At 37.0% G+C, this 23,298-nt stretch overlaps 1 protein-coding gene across 1 annotated transcript in view; it reads left to right on the top strand.

The window, feature by feature from the left end:
* The window catches only part of ARHGEF33 (Rho guanine nucleotide exchange factor 33), a 311,282-nt gene that overhangs the window by 77,965 nt on the left and 210,019 nt on the right, over positions 1 to 23,298 (top strand). Inside the window, exons 2-3 of the mRNA XM_072410237.1 lie at positions 1,458 to 1,507; positions 21,109 to 21,273. Coding sequence (XP_072266338.1) covers positions 1,458 to 1,507; positions 21,109 to 21,273 — 215 coding nt within the window. The remainder of the gene's footprint in view (positions 1 to 1,457; positions 1,508 to 21,108; positions 21,274 to 23,298) is intronic.

Consider the following 23,298-nt stretch of genomic DNA (forward strand, 5'->3'; position numbering starts at 1 on the left):
TAAACTACAGCAACCCGCATTACCAACCAGGCACAAAAACATTGCAGCAACAGATGAAACTAACAATCATGAGGATTACAAAATCGCGAGGGGCAGTGTAGGCTGTTACCTCCTCCTGTATCCCTCCTCCAATTACCAGTACTGTACTGTTCCTTCTGCCTCTCAGTTCTCGCACAATAGCGAGATCTGACAGGCAGAAGGAACAGTACAATACTGGGCGTATAAGACGACCCCCAACTGGATGGTTAGAGTGGTCTGCCAATTAATTAATTGGGGTCGTCTTATATGCCCAGTCGTCCAATACGCTGGAAAATACGGTACTTACACAAAAAAACATCAAGCATTAAAGATTCAAACTGATTTGGATGTTCGAGTTTTCATGCAAAATTGTCAGATTTTCTAGCGGGTATATATATATTTTTTCCTTCATAATCTATTTTTTTCGAGAACAAATTCTATGCCATAAAAATTTGTATTAGCCTCATTAACTGAATCATAAGGAAAGCAATGCCACATTAGGATCCAAGACCAAAAAAAGAAAAATGTTTCCCCTTAATGTGGGTTTATTGAAAGCATAATGAAAGCCTCAAAATACTTGCTTACACTGAAAATGGGACAGATTATTGCCCAACAGCTACTATGAATAAAACATTCTTATGTAAGGCAAACCAGATGCACATACAAGATACAATAAAGATGTCTATAGCTATCTGATGTATTTACAAGCAATAATTGCATCTAGCTGACAGAAGACCTCCATCATCAGCTTCTTTTCTCAGAGAGGTATTTAAAAGATGACAAACAATTTTCCTATGAATATGGAATAAACCAATTAGTATGTTTAAAAAGAACTGGAACTGTCATTTAATACATACTTATAATGTATGTAAAAAAAATTAACCAGCATACTTAATAGGCCATAACTGACTTAAAGTTGACAATAAATCACATATTTTGTATTGTAAAGCAATAACAAGAAAACTGGCCCAGGAGCTTGCGCTTTTAAAAATACGTTTAAATGTTCAAACGTTCAAATGTTGATTTTTTTTGACTGACCTGTTCTTTACACAGACAAAATGCCTTACTTAAAATGGTGAATAGTAAATGCTTATAAACAGGATAATGCCTCTTTTAATAAACATAGGTAAATGATTATGAAAAAACTGCAGAGCTAGATTCAGCACAATCACATAAATTTGCCAAAATATTACTATACATGTTTATGCTTTATTGTACTTAACCACCTGAGCGTTACACTGATTTCTAGATTTCTGTTCCAAAAGCGTCACAGGTTTTCATGAAGGGATTTTAGTGTAGGCGAAAAAATACGGGGTTAACCAAAAGAGCAAAAATATTTAGTGCGAGAAATTACGGGCTTAGCGGTTAGGGGGTTAAACCAAAGGCAATTCAGTGTTGTTGTCTATAAGTACCTGTAACTGTTTTTGTTTCCCACACAGGAGAAAGTGCAAATGTACCAGTAAGCAGTCTTCCAGCACAAATATATCAGGTAATTTTGACATATTACCTTATTTAATATAAGGGGGCTAATCTCCAATTTACCATTACAGTTATGTATCTTCACTACAGTGCTGATCGTTATATTTATAAAAGGGGAATCAGCTGATTGATCAGCTACTGTATAGGGGACCAGTGTAGTACACTTTCAAAATGATAAATGGTTTGGAAAACAAATGGAGAACAGTGTTTTGTTTTTTTTCAAACAAAAAAGTAGAGGCTGCAATGAAATTGAATTGACCATGTACCACTATTGCCTCCAGGCCCTACTTGATAGGTATGGAAGAACCTCTATTCTCCACTTTTAAAAGCCTAAGCACCAGGGAACAAAACCTACTCCCACTTTTATATAAATGGTGTTACAAAAGTTACAATTTGATTTCCAAAAAAGAAGAGTTTTTTTATAGGTAGACCCCATATTGAAGTATCCACCACACTGATAATGGTTGTGCTTTTTTAAATGCTTAAAAGATCCACCAATATTGTTTTTCTAGTGTCAAGAAGCACTTGTTTTTAACCTAAATTTTAAAACGGGTAAGTTAGGTTTAGTGTGCTGTCTAACTGAATTAAAAAATGGGAAATGTATGTATTCTTCCTGTCCTGTTTGCATCATGTGTTAGTTATGAATTGGTCTGAGCAGCTGCAGTTTTATACTTAAAATACATTTAATACACTAATATTATCTCTAGGAACAAAATAATTTTCTCAAATATGTACCTAAAATTGTATATTGACTTAGTTTCACTATCCATTGGTGCCACACACAGCTGTTTGGCTCTTTGCTTCTGATTCCCTAATATAGGAGAGCAGTTTCTAACAAAACAGGAAAATTTTATCTGACAGATGAACAGGCTGTGGTCTAATTTTGCATAATGCCTCCTTCCAGAAAAATTGTATTGTCAAACAAGGGGATTATTTTAAAATTAATTTCAATGATTTTTTATTGAGTTTTATGTAAATAAGATTGTACAATAACAAATTACAAATCAATTGGAATGGGAATAAAACAAAGGGGCAACATAGTAATTAAACATAGCACTGAAATTACGTATGTATGAGGAATTTCAGACATCATTCTAGTGATCAAATGTATCAAAAATATATTAAAGCACAATGAACCAGATTAATTTTCCTTTTTACAGTTTACATCAACATAATTGTTTAAAGAAAGGATAAATAGCAACACAACCTTTTTAAAATTTGTATACCTTACATAACAAAAACAGCAAACAATGTAACAAAATAGGTCCCTTTTGTTTTTGTAAACTCGTCGGAAAAATCAGATTTAAATGTTACAATTTCAATAATATAGTTTAGTGAATGTAATAGCGGAATGGTATAATATACTAACGATAGGGATTCCCTTTAGGGGATATTGCCAACCCCTAGAAGCACATAGAGGTAAAACATAGAACAGCAGGGTTTTTGGCAAACTTGACGTGTTTCAGTGATATATTCTCATAAAATACAAAAGTACATCAACACAAAAATGCCGATCTCCCAATAGATCCAAAAGTTGGTCAATCAATTAGGTACTAGACATAAATTAACCTACTTAATTTACAGTCACAGTGTAGGTCTGTAAATACTGCGAGTTGAGTATTGGATGCAGATTCGTATGCGCAGTTTTTGGACCCGACATGTTTTGCCCATTAAGGGCTTCTTTAGGGGTTACTGCACGGTAGTGGATTTAGGTTCAAATACTTGATGCGGTCTAAACATTTATAGGATATAGGGCAACAACTGCAGAACACATAACGACAAAAATGCATATAACACTATATTACATAATGACAAACATTCAACATTATAGCACATCATAATCAAACAGGAATTCACTTTGATTACATAATAAATGACAGATACAGTTTGTCTATAGTGTTTGTATAAGTATTGAAAATGTTAGTATTCCAAAGAAAGTCATGGCATGTTTATTATAGATAAGATAGAATGATATAATATTTTTGTAGTAATATTTATGTGGCAATATAGATGAATAAAATAGGACCCAAAAGGGACTATGTAGTATACCGAGGAGTGAATTAAAATAAAGACTTACATTTTGTTATTTTACACATATTACCATGTGTGTTGAGTTTATGTCAAAAAGGAAGCACCTATATATATATACTAATGTCAATAACATAAAATGATATAGTATTGATGTTGCAGTATAGAAGAATCAATAAGGAATATGCAGTATACTAAAGGGTAAATTATAATATAGACTTACATTTTGTTGTTTTACACTTATGTTTTCATTTGTGTAGAATTTATGTCAAAAAGGAAGCACCTGTATATATAATAATGTCATGGGTAATATGGACCAGTAAGGAATTATGCCAAACAATTATGTAAGTAGATCAGAAGGGGAAAGAGAATGTGAGGTCAAAGAGAGGCGGCGTCCTGGGGTTCCCCCTGCACAAGATGGTGATCTCACACATGTTCAGTAAGATCTGTTTTTTTTATTTTTACTTTAGGTGAATTTAATGAGAAAAGATCCCTCTTTGCTAATAGAAATTTATATTTGAGACCCTGTATCTGGCAAGTTGTTATGTTCAGGGGCCTTAAGTTAAGTTTGTTATCAGCTCTCAGGTGTACCCTGAACATTTCAAGTCTGTACAACAATCAGTGAGGGAGACATGAAGGTTTATACATTGGGGTAAAATCAGCATGGACACAGATCTCATGCTGCTGCAGCTCCTGCTGGTGTACAAAGGGTAGGATTATTTCACAGTGCAAAGTGGGCGGGGAGCAGCCACAGCTCTCACACACCCACGCTTGAGGAGCTCACACTGAAGCAGAATCCAATAGAAAAAGATGGGAGATGAGTGTGTAAACAGAGCTGAAACAGCTGATTGTGACGTCATTTTACAGGCCCGATCAACTGGTAGTATGCATTTCGATGGTAGCATTATCTCATAGAACAGAGCCACATGATCGTATGGATGGTAGTGGATACTGGTGACACTAAAAAAACATTCAGAAATAAAGAAATAAAATAGAATTATACTAATTATTTGTACAGTTACACCTTGGATGGTGCTAGTAATGACACCATATAACAATCTTGATCGGTATTGTCAGTCACATTCATGTCAGAGTGATAGGTACCACAATTAATAATACAACAATCTGACAATAAAACATTAAATAATCGATAACTCTGCATTCCCCTTCTGGATTGTTATCTTGTGGTGGTGAAGGGGCTTCTGTATCTCAATGAAGCGATGAGCTATACCGTGTAGGGCCACCCAAGACAAGCAGGTCATTGCAGAGAGATCAAACTAAATACAATCCACTGGAGAAGGTACTGCCAGACCACTTCAGTTAATTTCTGCCAAGAAAACCAGATGAACAGAAGAAACCAGAGTTATGTCGATATGGCATCCGAAGACAAGTCCCCCAGGGCTAAAGACGTCAAACAAGCTACTGGGGAAGAGCAGAAGACAAGTACAAGTAGAACAAGAGCTAATAATGCTGATGGATTAAATCCAAGAGGACATCCAAATGCTGAGGTGCTCAGGAATATCAAAAGTACAGTCCGAGGCTGCAAAAGACAATATACTATCGGAACGTGGAACGTAGGATCTATGAATTAAGGAAAGCTGGATGTGATTAAAGATGAGATGGTAAGGCTAAACGTTGATATCCTGGGAATTAGTGAACTAAAATGGACTGGCGCTGGTCATTTTACATCAGATGTACATCAGATTTTCGATTGTGGAAGAGATACTCACAGAAGAAACGGAGTAGCCATTATCACTAATAGAACAGTATCAACATCAGTCCTTGGTTACAACCCAAAAAGTGACCGAATGATCTCACCTAATTCTGTATTTCAAGCCTTTCAACATCACAGTGTTTCAAGTTTATGCTCCAACGACTGAAGCTGATGAGAGGGAAGTGGAACAGTTTTATGAGGATTTGCAACAGCTACTGGACTCAACATCCATGAAAGACAATATATACCTCATAGGTGATTGGAATGTTAAAGTTGGCAGTAAAAAAACAAGTGAAATAAAAGGCAAGTTTGGTCTTGGAAAACGGAATGAAGCAGGACAGGGATTAATAGAATTTTGCCAAGACAACATGCTGGTTATAGCAAACACCTTATTTCAACAGCACAAGAGAAGACTTTACACATGGACATCACCAGATGTCCATTATATATTATATATATTTCTCATATATATAATATATATATTCTTTGGGTGCACTACTTTGAATTTTTATCTCGAGAAAATAATGTACCCTAGACTGCGGATATTCTCCCTCTAGCCTGAATAAATGATCTAATTTGATAATACTGAAACAATGTACAGGGCAGAATGGAGAATTTATCATGTAAATGGGAACTGCTCATAATAGACCTGCCATCAAAAAAGTCCCTAATTGGGAAGAATCCTTTGTTACGCCACCATCTGGAGCGTCCCTGATCGTAATCAGGAGCTAATTTCAGGGTTCTGGCAGAGAGGTGTAAGTGAAGTGTGTGGAGAATGTAAGTTATGATTATCTTTTTGCCCATCCCATATGCCTAGGGCATAAGAAAGAGAGGAACCAGGTTTTAAAGTAAACCAATCTAAGAGTGAGTTGATGTTTATTCATTGTGGGGGTCCTCCATCTAGGTCTAGTTGGGTGACCAACATAGGAGTTAAACTGACACATCACTTCCTTACTTATCTGGGGATTCAGGTTTTCCTGAAATGTACAATTGAAATTATGCTCCTTTATTTATTTGCAGAATTAAATACATGGAAAAGCCCTCTATTGTCTCTCATGGGTAGATGCCATCTCAGGTTCCAAAAGTTATCATGAAAAATATATTGTTCAGGGATAACACTGATTGCTTGAAGAGAAACACATAAACTCTTTAAAGTATTTGGGTTTGTTACACCACATTTACCTATTGGTTCCTGTCCTGGAATTTAAAACCTTTCGGTTTTGGGAAGCCAGAGGTATTACAATACTTGCACATGTTCTAGATCAGCGGTCGCCAACCTTTTTGGTCCTGCGGACCACTAAAATTAGCGGCTCCTGACCATGCATGCACGGGGAGCTGGTTGTCAATGAAAAGGGGAAAAATCTCCCTCATAGTGACGTCATAATGCCATAGGCCCCGCCAACTCTGCCATCGCAGATCTGTGCCTGCGATTGGAGAGTGGGTGGGTGGTGTCGTGAAACAAAGCCCGCCCACTTCCCTGAGCCCCAGGTATTTGCACGGAGGACGTGGTCCTCGGCTCTGGCCAGTGTGCCCCCCTTGGCAGGGTCCTTCTCCTGACCCCTCTCGGGGGTGCACCGACCAGAGCAGCGGACCCCCAAAATCGCTGTTCTAGATGAGCAGAACTCACTTTTGCCATTTGCTATTTTAAGTGCAAAATATGCTTTGCCCTCACATCACTTCCTCTATTATTATAAATTAAAAACTACTTTGTTACAGGGTCAACCCATTCCACAGTCTCCTCTGCGATTACATCAGATCATGAGTCTATTCTCTTTTAAGCTAACTATCTCAGGTATCTATAAATATCTTGCTAGTAGTCCCAATGATAAAGTTCTTAAAAAACTTCATAAAGAGAACTGGGCTGCCTGTTTGGATCTGACATGTGAAGACACTCTTGACGTATTTGTATGTTGTTGAGATCTAGTTAGGAAATCTATTATCAGGAAAAATGGAGGGAAATGCAGTTTAAAACTCTCTATATAACATATTATGCTTATGATCTTAAATTTAGTCAACAGTCTTCAGGAAATTTTTAACGGCTTGCCCGAAATGCCAGGGACCTAATGGTTCCATTGAACATGCTTTGTTGACCTGTCCATTTATTTTGATATTTTGGGATTCGGTGTTTCTTTTTACGTCTTCTATTTCGGACACCGTGAGGCAATTATCTCCGATTTTAGCTCTTTTTCCGGTGATCCAGGTTCAACCTGATCTTGCTCCTGGCTACTCTCCACTGAAAAAAGTTGAACACCTTTGCCTATTGGCAGGAAAAAAATGTATTATGCAGAACTGGCTTAATCTGTCACCTCCTACTTTGATTCAATTACAACACGTACTTTATAGACTGATGTTAATTGATAAGACTGAAGCTTCATTACACATGGAAACACATTCCACTAAATTCTTTGATACTTGGATGACTTTTCTGAAGGTAACTTTACCCCCTGACCAAGTGGAAGATATCATAAATGTCTTTGAGGATTCCACTTGGTATCATCTTAGGTCTCTAGGGCAGTAACTGATTGAGGGGATTTCTGCTCAATAGATTTATAACAGTTTGTGTGAAGTGATACTGCACCCAAATATAGGATTGGGATTTCTTGTATCGGTATACAGTTAATATAACACTAGATATGCTTTCACTCTCAATTTTATCCAAAGTACTAAAATTAGAGAAGTGAAATGTTTGTTTATTGGTTGGTTTTATTGTTTTGTTGTTTTATATCTTATGTGTTTCTACTGATAGAGTTATGTTTTCCGAATGTCGCTGTATGCCATAATATGCAATAGAAATTTTGACCAGAAAAACCAAATAAACAAGTTTGAAAAAAAAGTGGTGGTTTCTCTAAGATATGTTCCTGTTGTCATAACATATTTAGGAAATAGACTAGATGTATTTTCTTTAAATTTTGGATACTTATGCATTGTGATTTTCCCCATTTCCTTTTTGTACCGAATCCCCCACAATAAAAATTTTGCTTCAAGAAAGAGCGGAACAAAGGATAGCAGGTCCCCAAGTAGCTGCTATCCACATAAGAACCTCTATCGAAATCGAGGGGCAGGACAAGGCCTCCAAGTCAGTCCATTGCAGTCAGGCAATTTGAGCTGCCCTGTGATATAGAGAAATATTGGGAACCCCAAGACCTCCAAGCCTTTTAGTAGTGAATATGTATCTTGCAAAGGATTGTCCTAGGTATTGCTATAGCCAAAGTATGAAACAAATAATTTCTTATTAATTGCTGCAATTCTTCCAAATCATAAAGAGTGCCATCTCTGCAGATCATCAGCTATGAGGAAGCTCAAAGGGGAATAATTAGCTTTCTTAGTGTTTGGAAAGAAGGAATAATTTGAATACCTAAATAAGTGTTGGTCTTTGCATTCTATTTGAACTCATAAATTTGTTGGAGTTGGGATACCAGAGCTGTGGAAAATGAAACGTTGAGGGCTTCTGATTTATTTCCATTTATTTGTAAGCCCGAGAGCCTGATGACAATTCCTTGAACAGGTTAGGTGGAGATATTAAGGGTGTTGTGATGTACGTATGGACGTCATCAATGAACAGACCACATTTGTGTTCTGTGGGTCCACATTGTATCCCCCAATGTCTGGGTTAAGTCTACCATTAGTTGTTCAATAGCTAAGGTGAAGAGTAAAGGAGATAATGGGCAGCCCTGCCTAGTACCACGCCGAATATCAATCAAGGGTGAAAAATATTCCTTAACTGAAATTCTAGCTGTGGGTTTAGATTACAAAGAAGTTATTAGGTGTATAAAAACTGGGCCAAATCCCATTTTATGCAATAAGGCCGTCAGATATTCCTATCACAGACTATCAAAGGCCTTGTGTAGATCTAGTGATAATAACCTAGCTTCTCTTTTTGCACTTCTATCACAATTAGTTCAATAGTTCTCCTAGTCTGGTCAGGAGCTTGGCCATTGTGTAAAAATCACACTTGGTTGTATGTATGTATTGGTCTAAAAAAGAACCAAGTCTCAGAGAGAGTATTTTGTGAATATTTTAGATCACAATTAATCAATGAGAAAGGTCTGTAATTAGCTACATAGGTATGATCTTTATTTACCATGTTTTGGAATGCCGCTCATAAGTGCTTCCACCGTGTTTTCTTCCGCCGGGACCACATTGCCCTTGCGTAGATGGTTAAAAAAATAGGTCATATGAGGTGCCATACCATCCCCAAAAATGTTGTAGTGCATATTATGAAGACTATCTGGCCCTGGGGCACTATTAGTATTAAGACTCCTAATAACACCCAAAGTTTGCATGGTAATCCAGCAAAGAAAGATTGCAATCTGGCCTCCAGTATCATCAACAGTTTTTCATACAGCTTTTAGTAAAACTCTTTAAAAAGTCCCCATTAGTTTCAGGATAGTCGCCCATCAGCTAGTCTGATTTTGGGGCGTTCATGAGTTGGGTTTGGTTGTGAGACATAAATTGACTTCTGTATGGAGGGCTTCTTTTTAGCCTCCTAAGTCCTCCTGTGGAATTTTGCTTTTGTTGTTTTTGTAATTGTAATAATTTCTGTTGTTTTTGTTATATTAGTTGAGATGCCTGTTCCATGAGTTTGGTAGCTAAAGAGATAAAGTGTCCTCTGATGTGTGCCTTATGGGCATTCCAATTAATGGTCGGAGAGGTGTCTTGAGGGTCGGTAAAGCGGAAGTAATCGTGCAAATGTTTTTGAATGGTAGTACAATGTATAGGGTCACTTGATGTGTGCCTTATAGGCATCCCAATTATTGGTCAGAGAGGTATCTTGAGGGTCGTTAAAGCGGAAGTATTCATGCAAATGTTTTTGGATGGTAATACAACGGGAGTCATTTAGTCTTCATATTGGGCGAGAAGTTTTTGTGCCTAGAATGTTTAACCACATCACTACTGGTTCATGATCAGACCATGGTCAGAATGTTTGCTTTACATAATTTGATGTGTAGGTGACAGTTTTTTGTTTATTGTTAAGAAAACCGTGATCTTTAAGTCTAAATAGCTAAGAAGTCATAATGTTTCCCATTCATTTTTTCCAGAATGGCCAGGGTTTGGCAGTTCTTATTCTAGATGTACTCAGGTTGATAGTACACCCAGGAGATCAGCACTCCAGCCAGCTCTCACTGTATTTTTGTCTTTACAAAAACCGATACTTGGAAAAAATATGAGAATAGTCTATACAGCAATATAAGGGTCATTTAAAAAATTGTTATCGATAATAAATCAAAATCTTGTCTGTTTTTTTATTAATAGATGTAGTAATATATAACACCACAAAAGAAAAACACAATAAACAAAAAGGTTACAAACATTACAAAGAAAAGTTTCATCATTCAGTTCAAACAATCCAAATAAACAGTTGAGTTAAACAAACAAGCGTTTATAATAAGTACAAAAATCATTTGTCATCTATTAGTATTGGGGGTCATTGTCTAACATCCTTAAGATAAACCATGATGTGTGTGCCAATGTTTTCATAATTTGTACTTTTATGGAATGAGATTGGGTTTCTATATAAGATTCCTAGATTTCAAAAAAATGTGGAACTGGATGACTTGTGGACTGAACTGTGGCTGTAATGGCCGCTCTAATTCCTTCAGTGGAATGCCTATTCCGTCCGAATCCTAGTTGATGTATAGTCAATACAGTTGAGAGAAAGATTTGCAGCCTGTTTGCCGTTACTTTAGCTAAGATTTTAAAATTACAGTTTAAAAGAGAAATCAGCCTATAAGAGGCCAATAGATGTGAGTCCTTACCTGGTTTAGGGATTAGCGTCGTATACGCCTCATTGAAATCAGGAAAGCGACTATGACGGGACAAATTTTGATTGAGAACTTCCGTTAATAGGAGACTAATTTCTTGTGCTTTCTTGTGATTTTTTTTAATATTCTGCCAATTTTCTGAGCTTGGGGTCCTAATAATAGCTAAAGATCCAAAAGTATGAAGATTTTCACTAGAAAATGTTTACCTTTTTTAAACGGTTTATAAGTTTTCTTCAGAGCTAGGGCAGTGCAGCAGCTTCGTATATTACCTTGTGAAAAAAATGTTCAATGGATGTGCAATAAATTTGTACTGTAATATATAACTTGTCTAGCACGGAGAAACCGGACCAGTGGTCGCTACAGCTTGCGCCGAGGTGGTGTGAGCCCTGAAAAGGGCCAAGGTGCAGAGTCTAAGCAGTAACCAGGTCTTCTCCAGAGCCTCAGATGGTAAGGATGTTGCGCCGCTGGTTACTGCCAGGTTGCGGTCCTTGGGCACACCAAGGTGGGCAAAACACAGTACCAAATCACAAAGCAGAAGGATAGTTAAGGAAGGCTGGGGTTGAGGCAGGTAGCAAGCAAAAGAGGTCAGGTCACACGCCAGGGGTCAATTGCCAGGAATCCAGGAGACAGACACCAGTGACACAGGGGCCACTCTGAGCACAGGGAACACAGGAGACACTGGAAGCAACAGGAGGCACAGGTGACTCAGGGATATCCACAGACAGACAGGAACACTGGAACAGCACAGGGAAGTTGGCTGGGAACCAACAGACTGGACAACTAGGAGTAAACGCAGGAGCTGGACAGAGGAAACACTGAATTAGGCACCAGGGCAACAGGAACTAGCTCAACAGAACTAGGGTTTACTTTTATAACCTTGTTTGTTTTCTTTTATCTATTTCCTAACTCACTGTTTTTTTCTTTACCCTAATGTATATTTAGTAAAAACTAGTTATATTTGGATATGTCAGGAAAGAGATAGCCTGTTAAGTTTATATTGCTGTATCCATGCATGGGAATTTCTCTGTTTGTGTTGGTGACTAGGCTTAGAATTAGGCTTCAGGCCTGTTTCAAATTCACCCTCAACATTGGTCATGTGTCCTGAAACAAATAAAGCTGAACATCACTGATGCCAATGAAAGGAATAGTACTACTTAGTGAATCTGGCCAACAGACTGACAGGTGTCACAGTCCGCCAAGATTTATGCTATGTAGCACTGGTCTGATTTGTCCCTCTCCTTGACATCAGTGGAATCATCCGTGGAATCAGAGGCAAATTTGACCAACACTGCTGGTGACCATTATCTCTGGAAAGTGGATATTTGGAATTTAATACATTAAAAGATTCTGAAGAGAAATCTTCCTCTTCCTGGGACATCTCCCACCCATTCTACCTGCCCTCCCCAAATAAAAAAGGAACAGTGATGCTTGTACAGTGCTTATTCCCGAAACAAAAATTTGATGTGTGCATACAGCCTTGTCATGTGTCTATAGGACAGGAAGTTAATTCTCTCCAACAGGACATAAATGGCAAAACACCTGAGAGAATTTATAGGTTAAGGTACATACCCTCTTTCCCTCTGTTTCTTTTAAAGTGCCAACCCCAATGTATTAAAAAGTACATAAAGAAAAACCCAGGGTTTGTTTGCAAAAAAAAACGGGACATGTATTAAAATGTCATACAACAATGTGAATGATCCACTGTCATAGATAAATAGACAATCGTCACATAAACACATTACAAAATAATGTGGATAGGCGAGATAGAACCTAATCACTATACAAAGGCAGCTAGGTGTTTTTATAAACAATTGCGCAAAACGACTCAAACCCAGTGCATTTTGCCATTAGACTTCTTCAGGGGACATGGTGAGAATGCTATATTGCTGTATACTTGAATAATATACAAATTTAGTATCACTACATGCAATGTATGTGTATGCAGTATGAAGTGTAGGGATACTTGTTATTCAGGTTTTGGAAGGTTTGTAATCTATGACTTCCATTGGATTAACATCCTGATAATAAGAATAACCTAAAATGAATGGTTGTCCATATATGGTTTAATACACTGATTTGATTGGTGGGTATCCTATATCATATATATATATATATATATATATATATCCAGGAATCATGCTTTTTTTGTTTGTTAGTAATCATAAGGGTTGTAAAAATGAATGTTATGGCTTATTGTAATGCAGTTATATTCCATTTGAGTATGCGGATACAGGTGTTGGTCAGATTAGCAGCAAATATCTATTTTTAAGTAAAGTACTATAAATTCAATTGATACCTGTTTTCAGAAAAGGAAATATCATTACTTAGTACTGCCAATATCAAGACTGAAGCCTGATTTCATTTAAAAGTGTGGATTCTTACCTCTTAGCTGACAGAGATTGTGGGCTGCAGCCATACACTGAGTACAAAGTGCCGATTGTAAATAGCTCCCGACCTAAAATAGGCAAGGAGTTGGCATCCTAATGGAGTCCCCGTGCCTCCGTGTAATCACATGCATGTGCTGTATAGAAATGTGTGTGTAGGGGTGTGAGTAATACGTTCATATCCCTCCCTAGCCCTGTCCGTCAAGCTATTGATCCACCCTGGCTGCACACCAGGCAGATCAATGGTACATGGCTAGCATGCATACCAGGCGTGGCAGGTGAGTTCTGTACAATGTGCAGCTCAGTATGCCGCACATCTAGCCGATTCATCAAGCAAAATCGGAAGTTCCCTCACGTGCGCATATTCGCCATCCGGCAACGGACCCCTCAAACCTATTTGTGACCGGACCCAGTTAGCCCTAAAAAAAAATGTATGATGTGTTCAAATGTTTCAAACATATATATTCGCTTAAGGTGCGTACACACTTCCAATTTTTATCGTTCCAATCGAACGACGAACGATCGATTGGGCAAAAAATCGTTCGTAAAAAAGTAACCAACGACGCCGACGAACGAGGAAAGTCGCTGGAAACGAACGACCGGACCGGCGGATCGGATTGGACGACGATCGCTGAGCATCGTTCGTGTGTACGGTCGTTCGTTGATCGTCCATGTTCAGAGCATGCGTGATGAACGAACGTCCGTTCACTTTCCTGTCGTGCACATAGTTCCTCTATCGCTTAAACGATCGTATCTATTGTGTGTACAATATCTACGAACGATCGTGTCGTTACCTCTATGTGCAGTATCGGTGCTATACGATCGTTCATATATATCGTGCAGGAACGTTCGTTGTTCGTTTTCCGACGATAATAATTGGAAGTGTGTATGTAGCTTTAGAAATAGGCATATTGTTAAATGACCTAATATTTTCAGGTTCGGAAAGAGTTATCTTTTCATATTTGGGCTTGGTCTACACAGACTGTTTTAAAAACGTGTGTAAACAAATCTGTCACATTTATATGCGCTTTTTTGCACTTTTACAAGCAATCGTAAGCTTTTTAAGAAAGCTTACATTGAAAATAATTGGGGCTTTTTTAAGTGTTTTTAGCAGGACATTGGAATCTGAAAGCCCCCTTTAGTAAGGAGTTTCCCAGGTCTCCGCCACTCCACCCTGGGGAATGAGTACAGGGGTACATAAAACTCCCTACTCATTCCCTAAATGAGTCCATTCATGTCATGAGCACAGGCACTAGGGATTAAATGGGGACAAGGCTCCACATTCACCTCGAGTGCTGAATGGATGAACAGGGGAATCACTGATGACAGCTCAAGCATCATTAGGGATCCGCTCAGCCAATCACAGAGCACTAGAGGTGAATGGGGAGTCTTGTCTTCATTTAACCCCTAGTGCCTGGGGATCCCACACTGTCAGTAATCCCACAGCTGTGCTCATGACATAAGTGCAGCCATGGGAATCATGCTTTCATTGTGGGATAACTTGTAGAAAAGAAAGTTTAAAAAGTTACACTAAACACACACGTTTAATAAATTACTTGAACTTTAAAGCCTCCTCTTCCACTTTGTTTTTATTTACTTTTTATTAGCTTTTCACTGGTGTCCAAATGTAAAGGATTATATCAATAAATTATTCTGGAATGTCCAACTGTAAAAAGCAAACAGCCAAATTTCACGGACTGCGCACGTCCCAATTACAGACGAATTTGTAGAAGCTGTGCACATAAAGATGTGCATATATAAGGGTGATGTCTATCTTGCATTTTCCTTTGTTTTTTTTGTTTTTTTTCTTTGAGGAGTAGGGGGTGGGGGGCTCCTGTATGGTGTGGTATACTAATTTATCTTGCTACATGTTATACTTTGCTTACAATTTAGCACAATAGCTGCTGTTGTTTTTTAAACTTTGAATATTTCAATGTCCATTTTTTGCAATTAAGAAGTCAATGGTAATGCTATGTTTTTGTTAATATCCATATTGTTTCATTGCAATAATATGTCTTTATTACCACCTTTAAATTTTTGTTCTGCATAAATATTTTCAAATCCGGTGATAGGTCCTATCCACCCTTGATAGGTCCAAATTGCATATTGGTTTGGTAAGTATTTTTTCAATGCAATATTTCTTGGGCCATTTTTAACTGTTATGGCTTCATATGGAAATGTGGGTTTACATGTGTTTATTGTTCGTATATTTTTTAAGAATTTTCTCATGCAAATTTAGTGGTGTCTGTGTGGTTATATTTTATTATGACCTTAATATGACCTTTTAGAAATTTTTTTTTTTTTGAATAAAGTTGTTTCAAAAATTTTCTAGTTGTTCATTTTTTTGTTGTTGTTTTTTTATGTGATCTCCTTTACAATTTCCTAGGATCTTTTAACCTTGGGTGATCCAACAGAACTACAATTTAACAAGTAAATTGTAATTGTTTTTAGGCATTTCTTTCTATGAATTGTTGAAAGGCTAAAAACAGTACAATTGTTCTATCTAAACTCAGTTGTGTGATGCACATTGTTGTGTTGTGTTGTGCCAATGCGGACCCGCTATGTGCGCGTAAACTGTGTTCTATCAGTTGAAAAACGCGCTGGCCATTTTTGCAGAGAAGAATCCTCATTCAGTAACATACATACATACATACATATACATAAAAAAAGAGACATTATAGAAAGAAATAGGCAAAGAGGGTTTTTTGACATATTGCTTAACATGCTTCAAATTGAAAAGATTGCCTATTTCTTCCTATACTTTCTGATGTCATAGGCTTGGCTCAAAGCAAGAGTTTTGAATGATACTGCTTCTGGTAAAAGTAAGAATCCACCTTTATGTGCTTCCACTACCAAGCTTAGGAGAGTAAGTAAATATACAGTTAGGTCCATAATTGTTTGAACAGAGACAACTTTTTTCAATTTTTGGTTCTGTACATTACCATAATTAATTTTAAATGAAAAAACTCAGATGCAGTTGAACTGCAGACTTTCAGCTTTAATTCAGTGGGTTGAACAAAAAGATTGCATAAAAATGTGAAGAACTAAACCTTTTTTTTTTTACACAATCTCTTAATTTCAGGGGCTCAAAAGTAATTGGACAATTGACTCAAAGGCTATTTCATGGGCTGGTGTGGGCAATTCCTTTGTTATGTCATTATCAATTAAACAGATAAAAGGCCTGGAGTTGATTTGAGGGGGGCTGCTTGTATGTGGAAGATTTTGCTGTGAACAGACAACATGCGGTCAAAGGAGCTCTCCATGCAGGTGAAACAAGCCATCCTTAAGCTGCAAAAACAGAAAAAACCTATCCGAGAAATTGTGGCAAAATCTACAGTTTGGTACATCATGAGAAAGAAACAAAGTACTTGTGAACTCAGCAACGCCAAAAGACCTAAACGTCCACGGAGGACAACAGTGGTGGACGATCGCAGCATCATTTCCATGGTGAAGAGAAACCCCTTCACAACAGCCAACCAAATGAACAACACTCTCCAGGAGGTAGGCATATCGATATCCAAGTCTACCAAGAGAAGACTGTGTGAAAGTAAATACAGGAGGTGCACTGCAGGGTGCAAGCCACTCATAAGCCTCAAGATTAGAAAGTAATTGGACTTTGCTCAAAAACATTTAAAAAAGCCAGCACAGTCCTGGAAAAACATTCTTTGGACAGATGAAACCAAGATCAACCTTAACCTGAATGATGGCAAAAAAAAAATTTGGAGAAGGCCTGGAACAGCTCATGATCCAAAGCATACCAAATCATCGCAGAGGCTGTGTGATGGCCTGGGTGTGCATGGCTGCCACTGGCACTGGGACACTAGTGTTTATCGATGATGTGACACATGACAGAAGCAGCCGAATGAATTTTGAGGTGTTCAGAGACATACCGTCTGCTCTAATCCAGCCAAATGCAGTCAAATTGATTGGGAAGCGTTTCATAATAAAGATGGACAATTACCCAAAATATACAGCCGAAGCAACCCAGGAGTTTATTAAATCAAATAAGTGGAATATTCTTGAATGGCCCAGTCAGTTACCTGATCTGAACCCAATTGAGCATGCATTTCACTTGTTGAAGACTAAGCTTCGGACAGAAAGGCCCTGGAGGAAAAGAAGTTTAAGCTCCGGATAAGGAAGGGATTTTTCACTGTAAGGTCACAGATAAAGCTAACAATAATAACGATTACAAAAAGTCACATCAACTCATACTAGACAAGCAAACTTTCTTGATTAAACCCCCCTCCCCCACAAACCAGTCCAGTTAAAATAGTAAAAATGAAAATGCATATGTATTTATATACATTTAAATGTATTTTGACATACACACTCAAGTGAAACCACTAAATGTTCCTTGATACATGAATTATACCATCTTTTTACCAAACTTTTTTTCAAATATTTGATTTCTCTAAAGCCAAACTTTGAAATTTAATAAAATGTTTAGTCGCATTTTTTTTAAATTCATAATATTGTGTGGTGACATATTATAAAGTGATAATTATTATATATACAGCTTGATATAAATTAGTTTGTAGTGTTGCAACCAAACAAAAAAGTATCAAAACAACAACTGCAACAAATTAAAGTAATAATGAAGCAATTTTGTGAATTAGTATAATGTAACATAAAAAAATGTAACATAAAAATGAAGCACTTACAAAAAAAAGATCAAGCACTAAATAATCAAATTGACCTTTAATGAACTGTAGATGCCCACAGAACAGGGACCAGGTGTGCGCTAACTGATTGCTATGACATCACCATTGACAGAGCTCAACAGATCCTCCTGAATCGTGCAGCTGAAAATTAATCGCCTTTATTGGCAAATTCTCGACCCTATTGCTCATTTATCAATGCTGTAAGCCGGCAGGTGAGCTCACTAGTACTCAACCCCGACATCTGGGAATACGCCGTGGCCAGCAAACTTACGCCACATCTCAAATTCAAGACTGTAAACAAATTATTTGGTTAGGTAACAGGATAATGGGACTTTGAAGGCCAAATCAGCAAATTCTTCAAACACTATTTAAACATTCTAAATTCTAAGACTTACTTTATTCTGAATCACATTTTAAAATACTTTACAAAAAGTTAAATAAAAACAAAATTAGCACCACTAATGCAAGGTATTCCAATGACTCTACGCGTTTTACGGAGTCCGCTTCCCTAGGAGGAGGGGATCTACAATTTGATCATTTCATCATTTGAAAACATTCATATACACATAAAATACGTGTGTAGGGTGTATATGAATGAATGAATGGGATACAGAATAAACAAAGATTGAAGAGAAGGAGGTGAGGGTTGTGTGGTAGGGGGCTTAGTCCCATAACCAGGAGTAAGTAGGTGGAAACAAATCTTTTTAAATTGAAATAGATATCAAACCCTAAGGCAAGCTGCAATCCAGGTCTAAATGATACATTTAAACCTTTTTTTACAACAATAAGTACCTTGGTTTCCAAGTTGATACTTTAAACATTTATTGTTTAATACCAAGCAAAATCTCTTTTCCACACAAGAATAAACATACAAGCGAGACAATCGAGCTAGTATTCCTACGTGAGATTTTCTTACACTTGCAACTTCGGCCCCATAGCTTGGATAGATATTTATATATTTAGAGGCCGCAGCTTGGGGCATGCTTGGTCTCTGATTAATAAGATATTTATATATATATTTATTGAAGGAAAATATTTAGTAGTTATATAAATGCATACAACAAACCTATTAGGTAATTTTGTATATAATATACCTGCATCTTATAAAAAAATATATTTGTATTCTGTACTATTTGATCCTGATTTCACATAATATTAATGGACTGTAACCATTTCTCTGTGATGATAAATATTATGTACCACTCATTTCCGCTTGCTGATACCTGGTATCTTATGTACTTATGATGCTTTCTATCAACAGAATTCTTCCTTGCATATTTTAAATGGACTGTAACCTTTTTCTGTTATGTATATTGATGAGTACAACTTATCAGCTCTTATAAGTCCTTACTCTTTAATGTCACATGCAATGATTTGGACGACTAATTAACTCTTGCTGAGTCCTTACTTAATGCCTCGATTGTACATAATTACTTAAAAAATCTAACATAGCTGTGCGTTTTGAATTTTGTTTTTTTTACTTGGTTTGACACATTGTAACATTTACTCACAACATCTTCCAATATATGTTATATCATAATGTTTATGAGTTGTAATTCAAAAGGATTTGTTTTCACCTACTCTCGGTGGCGGGACTAAGCCCCTTACCACACAACCTACATCGGGAGTTATATGGCATGTATCAGCTAAGAGGTAAGAATCTACACTTTTTATATGAAATCAGGCTTCAGGCTTGATGTTGGCAGTACTAAGTCTTGATATTTTCCTTTCTGAAAACAGGGATCAATAGAATTTATTTATAGTACTTAACAATAGATATTTGCTGCTATTCTGACCAACACCTGTATCCTCATACTCAAATGAAATATGACCAATTTTACTCATTGAAAGATATATTGTACTTAGAAATACACTTTGTTTGTTATAAAAAAATGTATACATACTTTTGAAATTCCTACAAGGTATTTCTGGCTAATCTGTCATATGACATATTCTGAGTATAACTACTTTGCAATAAGCCATACCATTCAGCCTTTTTACAACCCTTATGATTACTAACAAACAAAATAAGCATGATTCCTGGATATATATATAGGATAAAGAATACTCACAAATCAAATCAGTGTATTATAACATGTTATGCACAACCATTCTTTTTTTTTTAGGTTATTCTTATTATCAGGGCGTTAATCCTATGCAAGCCATAGATTACAAACCTTCCAAAACCTGAATAACAAGTAAGTGATTCATCCATACCCCCACACATTTTTACAAACCTTTTTACTTTGAACTACTCTCGGATAAACCATATGATTAGAATCCTAATCCTCACTTTGCCACAAATTGTAAATATGAACACAAGCGACTACCTACTTATTAATACCTATTTCATCTTTCAAAAAATCATTTATTTAACTTTTTATTCATATTTATTCTTATTACTTGTTAACATCATAGCATGTAGTGATACTATATTTGTTTATTTTTCCACTATACAGCGATATTGCGTTCTCACCATGTGCCCTGTGGAAGCCTAACCGCAAAACGCGTTGGGTTTGAGATGTTTTGCGCAACTGTTTATAAAAACACCTAGGCATTATCTCCCAGTGGAATTTAACTGGGAGTTGCCTATCCTCATTATTTAGTAAAGTTTTTATGTGACAATTGTCTATCCACGACAGTAGATCATTTATAACATTGTTAGACATTTCAATACATTCCAATATAGTCCTTATTTTTGCCAACAAATTTGGCAGCTTTTTTGGTTGTTTTCCTTAAAAACACCTTAGAGGGTTTAATTATTTTTTGATTTATGTAAAATGAAAAACAGAGGGGATCATTTAAAAAGTACTGGTAAAGCTAAAGTTATTAAAAAGCACCTTTATAATGCAAACTCCCTTGGGACACTCATTTATTAAAAGACTACACAATGTTGACCTTAGATATATTTTAAATGATCCAGACAACTAAATTTCCAAAGCATACAAAAATACTGCAAAATGTTATCTGTAAACACGGAAACCTACTACTATTTTTAAATGTATTCAAATTAAGCCATGTAGGTAAGATTTTAGAGTGTATTAACTAATATAATTTCTTAGTTGCAGGTTTTGGCATCTGAACTCAAAACTGGTTTTACAGAGACCATGCAGGAATTGTCCCGTATACAGCACGGAGAGTACACTCTGGAAGAGAAGATCAAGAGCTGTCACTGTAGTATGGAGGAAAAGGTCACAGAGATGAAAAATTCACTTAATAACCTTAAGGTATAGCAATGATTCACAATCTGATGGTTTACTTTTAATATAATCTCCTAATAATTTGTATTCCTACTGTACAGTTATTAAATATAAACACAGCAAGACACACTGAAATGTTCTTCTATCCTAAAAGTTAAACAGTTATAAATATCATCCTGTTTATTAATAATTTAAATAATGCAATAGGAAAAAAAATAAATGTGCTATCATAACCTTATCTACTCTAGTTCATTTACATTTTTATGATAATACTAAACAGTCAATAAACAAAGAACAAAAAAAAGGAAAAATGAAAGATTTTAAGTCCTACCCAATACATAATATATAAATAAGTTGTGTAAGTAAAGTAAGTAAATACTTTGTGTAAGTAAAGTAAAGTAAGTAAATAAGTTGTGATAAACAAAGCCATTGCTAAAACCTACCCTGAAAATAACCCTACCACTCTGACTAAACCTATCCCCTAATTTCTAAGCCATTTATATGTGATGACCATGTCTTCGCTGACATGGTGATCAAAGGCTTTGTTGATTTGCAAGTTGTCATAAACTTGGTGGCATGAGGGTTTATATTCTCGAAACAATCAAGCACTACCAAAATGTGAAAATTACATTATTACTAAATTAGTTTGTAATTATAAAGATTACTGAATGTGATGGTTAGATGTAAAGCTCCCCATACCACACAAGCTTGACTGCACAGGGTTCCTATATATTGTATGTGTATGACATTTTGTCTGATTAAATAATAAGCATATGGTGGAGATAGGGAGCAATGAAAGAAGTAATATAGGAGCTGCATATATATGAAGATGTGCTTGTTCTACTGTATCTTTCATCTTCTCATAACCCAGGATATCTATTGAATACCAGAGTCAGCAGTGACCCATGTACATTGTAAAAAAATCAACCAGCACATCCTAAAAATTACAAACAATTTATTGAAAATAAGTGTGTTAAACCTAAAATATTGCATTGGTTAATACAGTTCCTTGATTCTGTGGTTGGATTTTTCTTCCTGCCCCCAGTTTCATGTCCAGTGATGTTCCTCTACTGCCCTCAGCTATTAAACATGGATGCAGTGTTATGTACTTTAAGGAATCTTGTAAGTGTATAAAGCCCTATTTTGATATGCCCTATTTTGCTCCTGAAACAGCAAACATTATGGTCTGTGAAAAGAATTGTGCCTGTTTTTAGGACATATGTGAGAAATTGATAGAGAGGCCCACAGCAAGGAACTAAGTGCAGGGGCTACATGACAGGGTGCAAGGGCTGCCCAAAAAGGGGGGGAAAGGGTAAGTGGAGAGATTAAGGAGGGGTTAGTTGGAGGGTCGGGGAAATTAAGGTGGGAGGAGAATAAGAAAGGATATATGGAGTATGGAATGAAAGTTAGGGACAGTTTTTGCGGGAGAAAAATTTGCCCAGGAAGCAGGTAGGCATTATGGAGTCAATTGACACATTAGGGAGCGTGACCTGAAGATGGCACCGGACGGCTGTGGTTAGGCAGAGCTCCGTGGGCTCCCCCCGTCATCCACAGCACTTCGCCCCTGGTATCCACTTCAACAGGTTGCAGATAATGGTCAAAAAGCAAGGTAGGAGTGGGCTAGCCAAGAAGCTGACAGCAGGATCAAAGCTATTTTAGCAGTTGTAACTGACCGGCCAGCGAGAGACTGTGCTAGGTGCCCTTCCCCCGCAGCTTCTCAGAATCCACACAGCAGGCAGCTGCAAAACTCTGAGGACACTCAGTCAGCAATGCTTATCTCACAGAGCTAAATGGAGCCGGAATTAGCATCTCCTGAGTCCCTGGCTGTGTATGTTCGTGCTTTGCCTTTAAAGGAAGATATTACTTCCATGTTTACTGACATGAAAGAGTGTTTGAAAGCACAGGTGACTTCACGTCAGTCTGATTTTTCACATTCTCTCTCTAGGGTAGAGGAGGCTGAAAATAGATTGGACTTTCATGAACAGGCATTAAGAGAACTGCAAGATGCAAACCAAGTCAGTCAAAATGCAACGTGACATATATTATCAGCTA

The sequence above is a fragment of the Pyxicephalus adspersus genome, chromosome 4 (genome assembly GCF_032062135.1).
Source record: "Pyxicephalus adspersus chromosome 4, UCB_Pads_2.0, whole genome shotgun sequence".
NCBI classification, from domain to species: domain Eukaryota; kingdom Metazoa; phylum Chordata; class Amphibia; order Anura; family Pyxicephalidae; genus Pyxicephalus; species Pyxicephalus adspersus.